We start from the raw sequence: 19,256 nt of genomic DNA, 5'->3' as shown, positions 1-19,256 counted from the left end.
AACCTTTGTTGTGTGCTCTATAGGTTTGTTTCCTTCTCTGTAAGGCATTATTACAAGTTCCTTCCAGTGTTCTGTAGTGCACAGAGTATGTTCTTTGCTCTGTGTTTAAAGTTCTACATTGATATGATAGTTATGGAGTTCAGCAGTAGAGTTTCTTTCTATATGAATTTAACCAATTTACTCTTCTACAACCTGATGGATTATTTTGAAATCAATAACTAAATTTCATGTGGTAAATTAGGTAGGTTTTAAAATACCTGCTACCACCACAATTTACTTTCCATCTTACTTCAGATACTATGTTGAATTCTACATTCATCATTAAGCTGTACTCTTAACCATAAATTGACTTTTAAGTTTGTGCTTTGTCGTATGTAAATTGGAGCTTCTACCACATTTACTTCTGTATTATTTTATTTTCAACATGCATAGAACAAACTTTAGAATACACTTTATCATTCTTCCAGAAGAAATTCTATGTCTCATTTGGAAATACATATTGGTCAGAAAGTCTTCCCTCTTCTGCTGTTGTGCTCCTAATAATAAGTTCTTATTTCTCCAAAAGAATTACTGTATTTTTATGAAAAAGAATTATTTTTGTTGAACAAATTGTTCCTTTCAAAAGCATAAATTATTTAAATCTCTTAAAAACTCCAAACTTTCAATCAATATTTTATGGTTAGGATTATGATTGAGGGCTAGTGGAATGGCTTAAATGGTAGAGTGTCTGCCTTCTAAGAGCTAAGGCCCTGAGTTCAAACCCCAGAACTACCAAAAAAGAAAAATTATAGTTAAAATACAGAAGATCTTATCATAAGTTTTTTATTAAATATAGGAAATGTGAAATATCTCCTCATTCTCTCTAAATATTAATGAAAACCAGTATGTAGCAAAACCATTGCTTATATTATCTTACGTGTTCTAGGTAAAGTAGAGAATTTGGTTGTTAACTTAATGTTTCTCCTCGCCCATATCAGTTTTTCTAATATTAAAGTATTGAATCTGAGGAATATCAGTTCTTAACAAGTTTTCATAGCTACTCTATGCTTTTTTTTTTTCCAAGAATTTCTATAATATATCCTATTTAACCAAAGACACTTTCATTGTAATTAAATCAGGATAAAATGGCATTGTTCTAGACTTTTGAAATGTTATTTCTAGTTCTCATATTCTTTATATTTTCTTAATCTACCTTTTTAAGTTGAAATATGAATTGATACACATTTATAATTGGAAAATGGATTTCACATGAAGCTTTCAGGTAAAATATAAAGTATAGAACTGTAAGCTAAAGAATGACCAGCTTCTCATGACTCTTTATTTATGTCTGGATCAACCTCAGGAGACATGTACTTTAGGTGGAAACCCACACGGTCCCTAATAAGTGAGTATCTTAGACGTCACACAGCAAGTGGCTTCTTGTAAAATGAAAACTACCTGTTTTCAAAATCTTTTTGTTAAATATGAAAATCAGAAGGTGTTTCCTATCCAGACTTATATCACAGTTAAATGCAGGCAATAGACAGACTATCTCCCTCCCCAAATAATTAAAGCTCCTCCTTTGTAAAGGAGCAAGGTGGAGTAAGATTAACTGGAAGTGACTAAAATGCTTGTGTAGAAAAAATATCTAAGTGAAGAAAGAAGGGTTAAAGAAGAATGGGAGAATGGAAATAAGAGGAAAAAAAGGGATTAGAGGTATGAGAGAAGCTAGGGAACAAATGAAGATAGATAGCAAATGAGTTCAGCAGGAGAAAAAAGGGAAGAAAATTGGAGCAAGATGACAGAAGAGAAGGAGAGAATGGGATAAGAGGTGAACAGGTACTGCACCGTGCTGGTTTCTTCTATTCTCTGAATTCCAGGTTTTCAAAGATTAGTATTTTGCTCTCTGTCTTTTATTTTTCTTAGTTAGACCGATTCAAAGAACCACCTGCTTATGGACCCATGTGTGATATCCTGTGGTCAGACCCCCTGGAGGATTTTGGAAATGAGAAGACTCAGGAACATTTCACTCACAACACAGTCAGGGGGTGTTCATACTTCTACAGGTGAGGATTGAGTTTTGCTGGCTGGAACATACTTGCCTCATAAATGGAATTTACCTGTCATGTGTTTGATTTGTACTTCTTCTTTAGGAAACAAGTATGAATGAAAGGTTCAGGTTGAAAGTTTGGTTCAAATGGGTTCTTAGCACTTAAAAATTAAAATATAAATAAATAAGTGAATAAGTTGATGTAAAATATGTATACATACGTATATAATTTCTGTGAAGAATAGAAAAGGCAAAAAAGAGCAATTCATTACCAACCTTGGGTTTTTTCATTCAATTATGTAAAACTTTTACCAGCTCACATAACTTAAATCCGTAAACAAACTTTATTGTGGTTAATAAAATCATATTCAAATTATTCTTATCCATTTTTAAGTTTGTCAGACTTTCTGGATAGAGTAAAGTCAGCAGCTACACAGAATATACATACTGTAGTAAATATTGTTTTAGCACCTCAACAAACCAAGTTGAAATGTCTTTATAGTAAGTTTTACATTTTCAGATCTCTAGGGGATTTGCCCATTCCATTAGCATTTCAGAAAGTGATATACAACACCATTGGGTGTCTGTGTGTCCTCACTGTTTTCCTGATATGCCAGCTCAGTTTTAAGTAACTGCATCTGATTTTCCAGTTTCAGTAAGGTTACTTACCATGAGACCTACAGTCATGGGAAAGCAGCCAGATGGAAATACATAACGAAAATGTACATTTTTGAACATTTTCTTTTTTCAAATTTAAAAACAAACCTGAAGTCAGCACTCAACTCCAGCTAATAGTAAGGCTGGGTGAATTCTGTAAACCAAACACATCCAGTCACATATCTTCTGTCTCTAGAACAAACAAATACCATCCTTTGTGTAACTTCAATCAGATGTCTATTCTGTGGTAAAACATTTTGTTCTAAATACTAAATTTTCTTATGGAAAAAAATGGGTTCCTTTATTCATTTGTTAATGTGACTGAGAAATTAAAGTTTGAGAATAGAAAGTCTTACTCAGCAAAGCTTCATTCAAAGAGTGGGTTTTGCTGTATATATTAATAGAGAGGTTTGTTGTAAACTTATGTTTCAGAAAGTTTATAATTTACTTCAAGTTCTGGAAATTTGGGCACCAAGTCCAATGAGCCTATTATGCATAAAATTAATAATCATGGTATGATTCTGAAAGCCTAATGTTTCTTTTCAGTAATTGGTTACTTTGGCAGTAATCTTTTATTAAGGGTATTCAAATTTTTAGTAAAAAGCTAAGTATGTTGAAAAAGCTAATTTTGTTGAAGAGAGAGTATAAGCAATAATGGGAAGGACCAAGGTTTTTTGTTAGTTGAGATAAGGATAGCTATACAGGGAGTTGACTCGGATTGATTTCCTGTTACATGTGTGTTATCTTTTAAGTTAATTCTTCTCAAACTAACCTTTTCTCTAGTTCCTGTTCCCCTTCTCCTGTTGGCCTCAGTTGCTTTAAATTATCTGCTTTACTACAACAAAATTAGAGATAAGGGCAAAATAGTTTCTGCTGGGTATTGAGGGGGGGGAGCGGGAGGGGGTGGAGTGGGTGGTAAGGGAGGGGGTGGGGGCAGGGGGGAGAAATGAACCAAGCCTTGTATGCACATATGAATAATAAAAGAAAAATGAAAAAAAAAATAAAGTATCTGCTTTACTTTCTCTGCATTGAGGGCAACAAATGCTATCTAGTTTTTCGGGTGTCTTACCTATCCTCACCCCTCCCTTGTGTGCTCTCGCTTTATCCTGTGATCAAAGTCCAATCCCCTTGTTGTGTTTGCCCTTGATCTAATGTCCGCATCTGAGGGAGAACATACGATATTTTGTCTTTTGGGCCAGGCTAACCTTGACTGAGAATGATGTTCTCCGATTCCATCCATTTACCTGCAAATGATAACATTTCATTCTTCTTCATGGCTGCATAAAATTCCATTGTGTATAAATACCACATTTTCTTAATCCATTCGTCAGTGGTGGGGCATCTTGACTTTTTCCATAACTTGGCTATTGTGAATAGTGCTGCAATAAACATGGGTGTGCAGGTGCCTCTGGAGTAACCTGAGTCACATTCTTTTGGGTATATCCCCAAGAGTGGTATTGCTGGTAGATCAATGTTTAGGTTTTTAAGTAGCCTCCAAATTTTTTCCAGAGTGGTTGTACTAGTTTACATTCCCACCAACAGTGTAAGAGGGTTCCTTTTTCCCCCGCATCCTCACCAACACCTGTTGTTGGTGTTGCTAATGATAGCTATTCTAACAGGGGTGAGGTGGAATCTTAGTGTGGTTTTAATTTGCATTTCCTTTCTTGCTAGAGATGGTGAGCATTTTTTCATGTGTTTTTTGGCCATTTGAATTTCTTCTTTTGAGAAAGTTCTGTTTAGTTCACTTGCCCATTTCTTTATTGGTTCATTAATTTTGGGAGAATTTAGTTTTTTTTAAGTTCCCTATGTATTCTGGTTATCAGTCCTTTGTCTGATGTGTAGCTGGCAAATATTTTCTCCCACTCTGTGGGTGGTCTCTTCAGTTTAGAGACCATTTCTTTTGTTGAGCAGAAGCTTTTTAATTTTATGAACTCCCATTTATTTATGCTACCTCTTAGTTGCTGTGTTGCTGGGGTTCCATTGAGAAAGTTCTTGCCTATACCTATTAATTCCAGAGTATTTCCTACTCTTTCCTGTACCAGCTTTAGAGTATGGGGTCTCATATTAAGATCCTTGATCCATTTTGAGTTAATATTGGTATAGGGTAATATACATGGATCTAGTTTCAGTTTTTGAAGACTGCTAACTAGTTTTCCCAGCAGTTTTTGTTGAAGAGCCTGTCTTTTCTCCATCATATATTTTTAGTGCCTTTATCAAAGACGAGTTGTTTATAGTTGTGTGGCTTCCTATCCGTGTCCTCTATTCTGTTCCACTGGTTTTCATGTCTGTTTTTGTGCGAGTACCATGCTGTTTTTATTGTTATTGCTTTGTAATATAGTTTGAAGTTGGGTATCGTGATACCTCCAGCGTTGTTCTTTTGACTGAGTATTGCCTTGGCTATTCGTGGCCTCTTGTGTTTCCATATAAATTTAAAAGTAGATTTTTCAGTCTCTGTAATGAATGTCGTTGGGATTTTGGTGGGAATTGCATTAAACATGTAGATTACTTTTGGGAGTATACTTTTTACTGTGTTGATTCTACCAATCCATGAGTATAGGAGATCTCTCCACTTTCTATAGTCTTTCTCAATCTTTTCTTCAGAAGTTTATAGTTTTCCTTGTAGAAGTCATTCACATCCTTTGTTAAGTTTACACCTAGGTATTTGATTTTTTTTTTTTGAGGCTATTTTAAATGGAATTGTTTTCATATATTCTTTCTCAATTTGCTCATTATTAGTGTATGGAAATGCTAATGATTTTTCTATGTTGATTTTATATCCTGCTACCTTGCTATAGCTATTGATGATGTCTAGAAGCTTCTTGAGTAGATTTTTTTGGGTCTTTAAGGTATAGGATCATGTTGTCTGCAAATAGGGATATTTTGACAGTTTCTTTACCTATTTGTATTCCTTTTATTCCTTCTTCTTGCCTAATTGCTCTGGCTAGGAATTCCAGTACTATGTTGAATAGGAGTGGAGATAGTGTGCATCCTTGTTCCTGATTTTAAAGGGAATGGTTTCAGTTTTTCTCCATTAAGTATAATGCTAGTTGTAGGTTTGTCATATATAGCTTTTATAATGTTGAGGTACTTTTCTTCTATTCCTAGTTTTCTTAGAGATTTTATCATGAAATGCTGTTGGATCTTTTTTTTTGTTTTGTTTTGTTTTGTTTTGTTTTTCATTTTTCTTTTATTATTCATATGTGCATACAAGGATTGGTTCATTTCTCCCCACTGCCCCCACCCCCTCCCTTACCACCCACTCCGCCCCCTCCCTCTCCCCCCCCCAATACCCAGCAGAAACTATTTTGCCCTTATTTCTAATTTTGTTGTAGAGAGAGTATAAGCAATAATAGGAAGGAACAAGGGTTTTTGCTGGTTGAGATAAGGATAGCTATACAGGGCATTGACTCACATTGATTTCCTGTGTGTGGGTGTTACCTTCTAGGTTAATTCTTTTTGATCTAACCTTTTCTCTAGTACCTGTTCCCCTTTTCCTATTGGCCTCAGTTGCTTTAAGGTATCTGCTTTAGTTTCTCTGCGTTAAGGGCAACAAATGCTAGCTAGTTTTTTAGGTGTCTTACCTATCCTCATCCCTCCCTTGTGTGCTCTCACTTTTATCATGTCCTTATAGTCCAATCCCCTTGTTGTGTTTGCCCTTGATCTAATGTCCACATATGAGGGAGAACATACGATTTTTGTTTTTTTGAGCCAGGCTAACCTCACTCAGAATGATGTTCTCCAATTCCATCCATTTACCAGAGAATGATAACATTTCGTTCTTCTTCATGGCTGCATAAAATTCCATTGTGTATAGATACCACATTTTCTTAATCCATTCATCAGTGGTGGGACATCTTGGCTGTTTCCATAACTTGGCTATTGTGAATAGTGCCGCAATAAACATGGATGTGCAGGTGCCTCTGGAGTAACAGTCTTTTGGGTATATCCCCAAGAGTGGTATTGCTGGATCAAATGGTAGATCGATGTCCAGCTTTTTAAGTAGCCTCCAGATTTTTTTCCAGAGTGGTTGTAGTAGTCTACATTCCCACCAACAGTGTAAGAGGGTTCCTTTTTCCCCGCATCCTCGCCAACACCTGTTGTTGGTGGTGTTGCTGATGATGGCTATTCTAACAGGGGTGAGGTGGAATCTTAGCATGGTTTTAATTTGCATTTCCTTTATTGCTAGAGATGGTGAGCATTTTTTCATGTGTTTTCTGGCCATTTGAATTTCTTCTTTTGAGAAAGTTCTATTTAGTTCACATGCCCATTTATTTATTGGTTCATTAATTTTGGGAGAATTTAGTTTTTTAAGTTCCCTGTATATTCTGGTTATCAGTCCTTTGTCTGATGTATAGTTGGCAAATATTTTCTCCCACTCTGTGGGTGTTCTCTTCAGTTTAGAGACCATTTCTTTTGATACAGAAGCTTTTTAGTTTTATGAGGTCCCATTTATCTATGCTATCTCTTAGTTGCCGTGCTGCTGGGGTTTCATTGAGAAAGTTCTTACCTATACCTACTAACTCCAGAGTATTTCCTACTCTTTCTTGTATCAACTTAAGAGTTTGGTGTCTGATATTAAGATCCTTGATCCATTTTGAGTTAATCTTGGTATAGGGTGATATACATGGATCTAGTTTCAGTTTTTTTCAGACTGCTAACCAGTTTTCCCAGCAGTTTTGTTGAAGAGGCTGCTATTTCTCCATCGTATATTTTTAGCTCCTTTGTCAAAGATAAGTTGCTTATAGTTGTGTGGCTTCATATCTGGATCTTCTATTCTGTTCCACTGGTCTTCATGTCTGTTTTTGTGCCAGTACCATGCTGTTTTTATTGTTATTGCTTTGTAATATAGTTTGAAGTCAGGTATTGTGATACCTCCTGCATAGTTCTTTTGACTGAGTATTGCCTTGGCTATTCGTGGCCTCTTGTGTTTCCATATAAATTTAATAGTAGATTTTTCAATCTCTTTAATAAATGTCATTGGAATTTTGATGGGAATTGCATTAAACATGTAGATTACTTTTGGGAGTATCGACATTTTTACTATGTTGATTCTACCAATCCATGAGCATGGGAGATCTCTCCACTTTCTATAGTCTTCCTCAATCTCTTTCTTCAGAAGTGTATAGTTTTCCTTGTAGAGGTCTTTCACATCTTTTGTGAGGTTTACACCTAGGTATTTGATTTTGTTTGAGGCTATTGTAAATGGAATTGTTTTCATATATTCTTTTTCAGTTTGTTCATTATTAGTGTATAGAAATGCTAATGATTTTTCTATGTTGATTTTATATCCTGCTACCTTGCTATAGCTATTGATGATGTCTAGAAGCTTCTGAGTAGAGTTTTTTGGGTCTTTAAGGTATAGGATCATGTCATCTGCAAATAGGGATATTTTGACAGTTTCTTTACCTATTTGTATTCCTTTTATTCCTTCTTCTTGCCTAATTGCTCTGGCTAGGAATTCCAGTGCTATGTTGAATAGGAGTGGAGATAGTGGGCATTCTGGTCTGGTTCCTGATTTTAAAGGGAATAGTTTCAGTTTTTCTCCATTAAGTATAATGCTGGCTGTAGATTTGTCATATATAGCTTTTATAATGTTGAGGAACTTTCCTTCTATTCCTAGTTTTCTTAGAGCTTTTATCATGAAATGATGTTGGATCTTATCAAAGGCTTTTTCTGCATCTATTGAGATGATCAAGTGGTTTTTGTCTTTGCTTCTGTTAAGGTGGTTTATTACATTTAGTGATTTTTGTATGTTGAACCACCCCTGCATTCCTGGGATGGAGACTACTTTGTCGTGGTGAATGATCTTTTTGATGTGTTGTTGAATTTGCTTTTCCATTATTTTATTAAGGATTTTTGCATCAGTGTTCATTAAGGAAATTGGCCTATAGTTCTCCTATTTGGAGGTATCTTTGCCTGGTTTTGGGATAAATGTAATACTGGCTTCATAAAATGTGTTAGGCAATTTTCCTTCCCTTTCTATTTCATGGAACAGATTAAGGAGGGTTGGTATCAGTTGTTCTTTAAAAGTCTGATAGAATTCAGTAGAGAATCCATCTGGTCCTGGACTTTTTTTTTTTAGGGAGACTCTTGATTGCTGCTTCAATTTCATTTTGTTATAAATCTATTCAGGTGATTAATATCCATTGATTTGGGATCTTTGAGTCTTTTTAATATATGCACTCATGGATATAAACTTTCCTCTTAGGACTGCCTTTGCTGTATCCCATAAGTTCTGGTAGGTTGTGTTTTCATTTTCATTGACTTCCAGGAACTTTTTAATTTCCTGTTTTATTTTATCAATGACCCATTGTTCATTAAGCAATGAGTTACTCAGTTTCCAGCTATTTGCATGTTTTTTGTCTTTATTTTGTTGTTGAATTATAGTTTTATTGCATTGTGATCAGATAGAATGCAAGGTATAATTTCTATTTTCCTTTATTTTCTGAGGCTTGCTTTGTACCCTAGGATATGATCTATTTTGGAGAAGGTTCCGTGGGCTGCTGAGAAGAATGTATATTGTGTAGAAGTTGGATGAAATGTTCTGTAGACATCAACTAGGTCCATTTGATCCATGGTATATTTTAGATCTAGGATTTCTTTATTGATTTTTTTTGTTTGGATGACCTATCTATTGATGATAATGGGGTGTTAAAGTCTCCCACGACCACTGTGTTGGAGTTAATATATGCTTTTACGTCCTTCAGGATATGTTCGATGAATTGGGTGTGTTGACATTGGGTGCATATAGGTTGATAATTGTTACTTCCTTTGGTCTATTTTCCCTTTTATTAGTATGGAATATCCTTCTTTATCTCATTTGGTCAATGTAGGTTTGAAGTCTACTTTGTCAGAGATAAGTTTTGCTACTCCTACCTGTTTTGGGGGGCCATTGGCTCTGTAAATCTTCTTCCAGCTTTTCATCCTAAGCCTATGCTTATTTCTGTCATTGAGATGGGTCTCCTGTAAGCAACAAATTGTTGGATCTTCCTTTTTAATCCAGTTCGTCAAACAGTGCCTTTTGGTGGGTAAATTAAGTCCATTAACATTAAGTGTTAGTACTGATAGATACGTGGTGATTTCTGTCATTTAGTTGTCTTAGTTGTTTGAAGGTTTGATTGTGTGTACCTAAGTTGAGGTTACTCTCTACTTTCTTGCTTTTTCTTTTCCTGTAGTTTGGTGCTGCCTGTCCTTTCATGGTTATGTTGTGTTTTGCTTTCTGTGTGCAGAATCCCTTGAAGAATCTTTTGTAGTGGTGGCTTTGTGGTCATATATTGTTTTAGTTTCTGTTTATCATGGAAGACTTTTATTGCTCCATCTATTTTGAATGATAGTTTTGCTGGGTAGAGTATCCTGGGGTTGAAGTTATTTTCATTCAGTGCCCGAAAGATCTCACCCCACACTCTTCTTGCTTTTAATATTTCTGTCGAGAAGTCTACTGTGATTTTGATTGGTTTACCTTTGTATGTTATTTGTTTTTTCTCTCTTACAGCTTTCAATATTCTTTCTTGAGTCTCTGTACTTGTTGTTTTAATGATAATATGCTGTGGGTTAGTTCTACTTGGTCTGGTCTGTTTGGTGTTCTGGAGGCCTCTTGCATCTGTATGGGAATAGATTTCTCTAGATTTGGGAAATTTTCTGTTATTATTTTGTTGAATATATTACACATTCCCTTTGCTTGCACCTCTTCTCCTTCTTCAATGCCCATGATTCTCAGGTCTGTTCTTTTGATGGAGTCAATAAGTTCTTGTATTTTCCTTTCACAGGTCTTGAGTTGTTAACTAATAATTCTTCGGTTTTTCCTTTAATTACCATTTCATCTTCGAGTTCTGAGATTCTGTCTTCTGTTTGTTCTATTCTGCTGGATTGGCCTTACATTTTGATTTGCATTTCTGTTTCATTCTTTTTTCTGAGGTTTTCCATATCCTGAGTCCCTTCCTCTTTAACGTTGTCTATTTTTGACCTGTGTTCATTTATCTCTTTATTAATCGTGTTCTTTGTTTCACTTTGGTGTTTATATAGTGTTTCTGTGGTTTGTTTTATTTATTCTTGTACTTTCTCAAATTCTCTATTTTTGTTTTCTTGGAATTTCTTGAGTGTGTCCTGTACATTTTGGTTGACCATATCCAGTATCATCTCTATAAAATTCTCGAGTACTTGTAGTATTTCTTCTTTTAGATTATTCTTGTGGGCTTCATTGGGTTCTTTGGCATAGTTTATCTTCATTTTGTTGGAGTCTGGATCTGCGTATCTGTTTTCTTCATTTCTTTCTGGTTCCTGTACTAATTTTTTGCTGTGGGGAAACTGGTTTCCCTGTTTTTTTCTGTCTTCCCATCATCGCCCTTGGTATTATTATTGTCCCTGTACTGCATGCAATTAAGTGTTTTTTGCTTGTAATAATAGCAATGGTGATATTTAGAATGGTGGGTGAGAGTAGAGCAAAAGCAAGAAGGTGAAGAAAAAGGGAAAAATAAGTAAACAAACAAGTAAAAAACAAAAAAGTGTCAAAGATATAAACAGGAAGAGAGTGTACTAATCAACAGTAAGCTAGACAGGCATTAGAGAGACAGAGGATTAAAAAAAAATCTCCAAGTTTAAATGCAATAAAGTTTCAGTCTTAGTAATTTTGGTGTTAGTCCCTCAGTCTCCAATCCTGGAGATGGTGTCTCAGAAGTAGTTCTGTCATTGTCTCATCAAAGGGGATTAAAACCAAAAAATAAAATACGACAGTGTCCCAAGTTCAAATGCAATACAGTTTCAGTAAGTTTTTCAGCATGCAGGTGTTTTTCGGTGTTGTCTCATCAAAGGAAGAGGGAAAAAAAAAAACAAGTCTGGAGACAGGTTTGTGAATGGCTATCTGAGGCTGCAGCCCTCCTTTTCCTACTTCGGCCAGCTGTTGCTGCAGGCTTGATTTATGCAGATCTCACGAGTGAGCTTAACACTCACCTAGACCTGCAGGCTTTGTTTACTTAGAGTTCTCCTGGGCCCAACCGCCACTGCTACAAGCTTTGCCCTTTCCAAGCACACTGGGGGAGGTGACACTGCACCAGCTTTCTCTGGCGAGCGTGTTTATTTACAGTTCACTTAAGAAGTGATGCTTCCCCTCTCTCCTGTGGAGTTTTCCTCCCACCGCCACTTTTACAAGGTTTCCTGCTCCTGGTTGCTGGGCTGGTGCTGCCACTCCTGCCTTCTCTGGCCAGTTTGTTTATTTACAGTTCTGTGAGGGATTTCCACTCCCACCTTCTTCGGCGCTCAGGGCGCCCCGCCCTCTTTGCTATGTGTCTTTTTTGTTGTTCTTGTTTATTCAGTTTTCTTTTTCTTCTTTTTTCTCTGTGTGAGGGTCGGTCTGTCCAGGGGGCTATGCTGATCTGGCCCAGGGTTGTCTGTAGGAGTCCCATGTTCCACTTAGCTCACCTTGTGGTCTGTCTTCCCAAGCGGTCTGGGAGCTGGCGTCTGGCGGCCGGGGGCCCCCCTGGTTTCTCTGTTTAATGTGAAGTGGAGATGCTATGCGCAGGCTGGAGGTGTGGAGGGGTCAAAGTTTTGCCTCTTTTTGGTGATTTTTCCTGTAAGGTGTGTCTCCAGCATCTCTCCAAGAATTTACTTTAGGAGACATGCTTTCTGCTTCCTCCCTGTAGTCACCATCTTGGAATCTCCCAAGTATGGTGTTAAATTACCAATTATATTATGGGTGTTTAAATTACTTATTTGATTCCATTCAGTTGTGTTTAGTAACATAAACAAAATCCAAACTCTCAATTTTGATATTGAATCATATTACATTAATTTATTGTGTAGCATTCTCCTATCTGTTTTCTGAGTCAGCTATTCCAATAAATCATATTCTGAACAAAGTCCCATACTGAACTTACATAAAGTTACAGTATTTTTGTTTTGCAAATATATACACAAATGAATTTTATGTCAGGAATAAAATATCAAATGGATAGTTAGAAATTTATTCTGAACAAAATGATTGCCTTGTTTCATAGGAAGTTCTTCATAGGTACTAATCTTTAGCTATAACAACTGCATATCAGTATGTAGTTGAATCTGGAAATCCACAGCCCACAGACTGTTGGCAGACAATTCTGGACTGTTTTTTCTTAAAGAAGAAAAATTTCTCTCTTATTCTCTGAATGCTTTTGATCCCTTTCTCTTTAATGACATCTTGAAAGTGATGAGGTATCCTCTGAGGGTCCTGGCTTATAAGGTTGATGTTGATTCAGCACAAATGAGTCAAGAAATAGCTCAAAGTGGTCATTAGCACTTTGAGTTATTTTCAGTTAATTTTGATCCACAACTCCCAGTTTGTTTGTAGTTTGCATGTTTAATTGGTGTGCCACCCTATCCAGTATCTAATGTATTATCTGGGCTATGATTTAAACAAAGTTATACAGAAGAATGCTTCAGAAGAACTTTACTAATACTTTTTATGGGTTATATCAGATAACTCAATGTGACAGAGAAGAAAAAGATCATTAAAAACTGTTTTTGCTCCAGCACTATCATTATCTTTATAATCTTAGACCAGAGTTTGCACACTCAAATGCTTATAATGCTCAGGCAGGTAACTGAAATACTAGAAGTGGACCAAGTGTTAGATTGTAGAGATTAGTGAAGGTCATGATATATTGGAGGTAGCAGCTTCATTTTTATTTAAACCAAAGGAAATTGTTGGTAGGATTTGGGGCTTAGATTATGAGTTTTTGTCTCTGTTGTACAATCATGTAAGCATTGTTTTCTGGTTTTTCCTGCTTCATCATAAGTGAGTGGAATAAGATATTCTAAAATTTCCTCAAAGCACTGCATTTTGGGGGACATATTAACAGTCTGTTACAGTTTTATTGTTTGTTTGTTTTTGTGGTACCGGGGCTTGAACTCAGGCCCTACACCTTGAGCCATTCTGCCAGCCATTTTTACAAAGGGTTTTTTGAGATAGAGTCTTGCAAACTATTTGCCTGGGCTGGCTTCAGACTGCGATCCTCCTGATCTCTTCTTCCTGAATAGCTAGTTATTACAGGTGTGAGCCACAGGTGCCTGGCAGTGTTAGTGTTTTTGAGGTTGCAAGTTGCAGTTCACTCAAATCACTGCTGGTCTCTTAATTAGAGATCCACAGCCTTCCAGCTCTTCACCTGCTGCTCAACTTGTGCAGCAGTTTGACTGGCTTAACCCTTCAGTGTTGAAATGCTCTGTTTCCTCCTTTCCCTCTAGTTTACTTGCCTCTAACTTAGCAGGCAGTTTTGCCTCCTCTGCTGCCTCTTTGTCTTCCTGCTTTTGACATTTTTTTTTCTTCACATTTTCCCCTAGGAGCCTTCTTCTCTGGCTTCACTGAAAAGTATAAACTCTGTTGTATGTTTATTGAATCTATGTCTGATCCCTTCAGCTCTGGGCTGGAACTTTCTATGTAGGCATTCCATTGTCCCTGTAGCCTGCACTCACCTTGCCCAAAAAAGGGTTAGTATTTATTTCCCACTTGCTTAATCCCCACCAGGGATTCCTTCTGGTTTGGGGATTTGATAACATTTCATTCTCCCATTAATGCAGGCTAGCAAGTACCTTTGCTTTTTCTTCTTGCTTTGAAATTACCACCAATCAGCCATTGTGTCTTACTGACCCTTTCTTTATAATATATTCAGTATATAAACCATCCTGTTTCCTTCCCACCCAATCTGGATCCATGACCTTCATTTTTTGTCTATTGAAATCACACCTCAACACTCTGCTTCCAGTTTTATCAGTATTCTCTCTTCTTCTCCCCTTCGGTTTCCTGTGCTCCATTGACAAGTATCCTTTTTGGTAATTCACTTATTCATTCAATTATTTACCAAGCATTTGCTGGAAAACTATTATATTTGTTCTTTGCTAGATTAGCCAGATACACATAGTCCCTGCCTTCAGGGGAGTGAAAGTTTAGTAGAAACCGATAAGCAAAAACAGATGAAGTGCAGGATGAGTTACTGCCATGGTAAACGTGCAAGTTGTTACACATTTAACTATAAACACTGAAGTGGGGCTTTGCAAGCAATCAGTAAACAAGTATGAACTGATCTGATATTACATACTCAGTGTGTTGTAGCTGAAGATACAACCACAGCGACTTACTTCCTCCAAACAGGCCATCTTCCATTCCATTCAGTATCCAATCAGTAGTTAACCCGTTGAGGTTAGCACCCTTACAGTCCAATCACCTGTGCATAATACCACCACCTGGGGACAAAGATTTCAACACATGAGCCTTTTGGGCTTCATACCCAAGCGAAGGTATATCAGAAGGTACACTCCTGTATATCAGGTAGGTAGTTTCTTGACTGGGTTGACCTGGGACAACTAGGAGCCTAATGGCTCTTGTTTTTTCACTCTCTTTTGCATACTGCACACATACATACACATTAGTGTATGCACATGCACAGAAACTTTTCTGTTTGTGATCCCATTTTTGCCAAAATACTGACTCTCTTACAATCATTATCTCTAACTGTATGATGGTGTTTGCTATTGGGGAATTCATACAAATTAGATTTATAGAAACTATGTTCATCTACTCGTTTATAGTATTTTATTTTGGGGGGAAAACATTTCCCCAAAGTGCTTTTTTAATTGATGAATGTTACCCATGTATAGTTTAAAAATTCACCTATCATGATTATAATGGAGTTTTCAAGTTTTATTTTGTAATTTGAATTTAACTTATAATGAAGTTATTCAAGTTATGGCTTTCTTTAAACAGAAACATAAGTCTGAAGATAATGTTCTTTTGATCATATTTAAAGTACAAAATTAAAACCTTGTGAATTTGCATAATTTTGTTTAGATTTATATGATATGATCAGTGTAATGTTCCCATAATATTACACAGAGAACTTGATTTTCCAATATACTCAACTCTCCCCACCTCTTAACACAGTCATTTGTTGCACACTCACACATGGACACACAGATTCAAATGATGCTATATTTGAGGAAGCTGAGGCCTATATTTTAAATTTAATTTTCATGATGTATTCACTTTGTATTTAAATGGAGGTTTATAAAATTTGATTTAAAATACTAAAAAATTGATTTATATAATGGCCTATGTATTTTTTCTCCAGCTCATACACATTTGTTCCTTTAAGATTACAACATCGGTGCCTTTTCTGCCCATGGGAAGAAATCTATCCCTACCGCCAGGGGCTTGTTTCATGAAGGATATATATTTGATTGTGATTGAATCAGAGTCTAGATGTCAGAGGTAAATGTGTGACTCCTGTTGACTTCCTAACTGATGATTCTCTCTTCTTTTTGTTTCTGGCAGTTACCCAGCTGTATGTGAATTCTTGCAGCACAATAACTTGTTATCTATACTCCGAGCCCATGAAGCCCAAGATGCAGGGTAAGTAGTGTTGAGGGTTTGTGAAAGCCAGGTATTGCCCCTTTGTCAGAATTTTTCCCTGTGCTTAGGCTGTGGAGAGTCCTTTTCACCAGGTTCACTCCCAGAAGAAATTAGATCTTAAAATGGTCTTCTAACAATACAAGTATGGGGAGGTCTCAGGGAATGAGTGACTGCAGATGTGTGGTAAGCACCTTTTAAAGTTCTCTCATCTTTAGCATCACCCTGTTTTCTTAAGTGATATAAGGGCACCTCCCGTTATTTTTCAATTCCTGTATTTACCTTTTGCCTTGAGTGAGTAAATTGCCAACTACTTTTTAGTCTTAGTTGGCAAAGTGAATGAAAATCACACATAAGTATTGAACAGATATTGTGTGGTGAATTTGTTTTAAAGAATATTGTTCCTGACCCCTACAGAATTTTAAAGGAAAAAAAAAAAGAGGGACATGTATTAAACACAGAAGAAAATTCTGTGTTCTAACTACAAATAATTACATGAAGCTGATTTTACATGGTCTGACACATTTTTAAAACACAGACAATTCTAAGAGTTTAGAAAAGTAAGAAATAACAGATATTCACTTTATGGTTTTAAGTCTGCATAAGTGAGAAATCAACATAATATTAGGATTTTCATCCTTATACTCTTTCCCAATAATCCCCTCTAAAGTGTACTGTCTGGCTTTAAAGTATTAAACTGACCCCTTTACATTTTGGGTTTTCTGAAAAGTAGATGCAATTTTTTTTAAAACCTGTGTGCTGAAATTAGAAATATAGATACTTATATTCCTAAGGAGGCTCATGTCTAGGATGTTCCTGAAGCAAGGCAGAAACTAAGTCCCTTTCAAAAATAGGTTTAGGGGTTGGTGGCATGGCTCAAATGGTAGAGCATCTGCCTAGCAAGTACAAAGTCCTGAGTTCAAACCCCAGTAACACACATACTCACAAGGTTTTTGCAAGCAATCAGTGAACAGGTATGAACTGATCTGATACTGTATATTCATTGCAGAGTAGCTGATATTTGAAGCAACCTAACTATTGGGTCCTCAAATAATTGTTTTCACTTTTGTGGGTTGTGGTGTGCCCAGATTATTTTGTCTGACTGTTCCATCAAGTTGGCTAAACATTTGGAGTAGATTTATCTTAATCACATTACATACCTGAGTTCATTTGCTTTCTTGAAGCTGTGCTGAGTCTATCAATTAACAGTAACAAGTATTTTTGTTTAAAATGAGCAGTTGATTGATTCCTCTGAGAAACTGAGAATAAGTCATACAGGTTTTTGTTTTTATTTGCTATCAAACAGGCAAAGCCAACCTCAGTTTATAAAGTCAAGGCACTAGGATTAAGAGTGTAACCATCTTTTACACTGACCTCCCATAGAAGCACAGTTCCATTAGCAAAGTATTTCTAAAATATTTCAAAAGGGTTTGGTTTGGTTTGGGCAGTAATGAGGCTTGAACACAGGGCCTGCCTCTCTCCCTTACTAGGCAGACACTCTACACTTTAGCCATGCCTCCAGTCCTTTTTGCTTTAGTTATTTTTCAGATAAGATCTTGCATTTTTTGCCTGCATCAGCCTGGACTTCGATCCTCCTACCTATGTTCTTCTGCATAGGTAGGCATATACCAACATGCCTGACTTACTGGTTGAGATAGGGTCTCACTAACTTTTTACCCAGGCTGCTCTGGAACCATGATCCTCCTGATCTCTTCTGTGGGGAGTGGATTATGAGAAGACTATGAGAGTTTGACATAAGCACAGCTGTGCCCAATAATTGGCAGGCTGAGTTTGGCATGGCCCCAGCCACAGAAGTGTACAGAATGCAGTGCAGCTGCTTTTCCTAAATTGTTTACATTCAGAGAAGTAGGAATGCAGGTTTCTTGTGTTACAGTGTCACACCCCTCCCTGAGAACTGTTGTTCCACCTCCTTGTTTACCACTGGATATAAAAGACTGAAGGAGGGCAGGAGGCTTTTTGATGGAGGATTTTGATTGGCTGCCTCTGACGCTATTGCTGGCTGCTGTATATCTCCACCAGAGCATCTTTCTGCACCGAGAACTTTATACATAGGCTTTAGAAACGCTAAGCTAAAGAAAAGCTAAAGAGAACATGGGATGGTGCAAGTCTAAGTACCGAGACTTTAAGAGTTATGCTAATGCAGTTTTTAGGCTCAGCTGCTGTTGTTTGTCTGCAAGTCTGAGCACCGAGACTTTAAGAAAGCTAAAAAGACAGTGCAAGTCTAAGGGCCAACACTTTAAGAGAGATTAAATGGAACATGGAACAGTGCAAGTCTGAGGGCCAAGACTTTAAGAGAGATTAAAGAAAACATGGGACAGAGAGAGTCTAAGGCAAGAGACCTTAAAGAATAGAAGGCTTTAGAAGAAGGTTTTAAAGAAATAATTAGAAGCAAGGCCTTAAAGAAAAGATAGAGAAGCAACAAAGCTGTTGTGTATCTCCATCTGAGTCCCTAACACACCTGCCCCCCACTTTATGCATGTTTGTCTATCTGTTTTTTCTGCATCTCCCGTCACCCCCAGTTAGCCCTGTAAGGTTCAGTAGTAACAGGAGTGAGAGAAAACTCGCTCCACTCTTCCTCCTGAATACATGGGATTAAACCATGTACCACCATGCCCAGCCTCAAAAGACTTTACCTTGGTGTTTTCTTCTGGGAAAAGTAGTATGTTTGAGTAGTTCCAAAAAGAAAAGAATCAAAGTCTTTTTAAAATTATAAGTTTTAAAGTCACTGTCTATCTAAAGATACTGTCTGAGCTATTTTTAGAGCTCAGCTGTGTTAAACATGGTTCATCTGTCAGAAATAACTGATACCAGGCACCAAAGAAATGATAAAATTTTGTTTAGTGGAGGTGCTTCTAAGTTGATATTTCTAAATTTATGACATGGATGTCATGAGATATATTTTTATAGTGATGAAAGAGCTATAAGGTCCTGTATTTTTTGATTACTTAAGTATTGTAAGTTGTCTTGTCTTAGTAGAAGAAAAGTTGGTTTATTTCCAAAGTTCTTGTGGGTGATCCATTTCATTACTGATTGATTTAATATTACCATGCTGAGACCATAATCTTTGACCTGTAGAGGTTGATAATAAGTAAAATTCTAAAATAGAAGCATATCAAGTAAAATCTATACATAAAATGAGAGATTCTTTGAAAAGAAAATCTCTTAGTCTAGGTAAATAGG

At 36.7% G+C, this 19,256-nt stretch overlaps 1 protein-coding gene across 3 annotated transcripts in view; it reads left to right on the top strand.

Annotated features, from left to right (window-relative positions):
- Positions 1–19,256, top strand: part of Ppp3ca (protein phosphatase 3 catalytic subunit alpha) — a 314,520-nt gene that overhangs the window by 237,084 nt on the left and 58,180 nt on the right. For all 3 annotated transcript variants that reach the window (XM_074041435.1, XM_074041434.1, XM_074041436.1), the window contains exons 6-7: positions 1,906–2,045; positions 15,981–16,058. In XM_074041435.1, coding sequence (XP_073897536.1) covers positions 1,906–2,045; positions 15,981–16,058 — 218 coding nt within the window. The remainder of the gene's footprint in view (positions 1–1,905; positions 2,046–15,980; positions 16,059–19,256) is intronic.

The sequence above is a fragment of the Castor canadensis genome, chromosome 9 (genome assembly GCF_047511655.1).
Source record: "Castor canadensis chromosome 9, mCasCan1.hap1v2, whole genome shotgun sequence".
Lineage (NCBI taxonomy): Eukaryota > Metazoa > Chordata > Mammalia > Rodentia > Castoridae > Castor > Castor canadensis.
The sequence above is the reverse complement of the archived record's forward strand: the minus strand, read 5'-3'. Positions and strand labels throughout refer to the sequence as shown.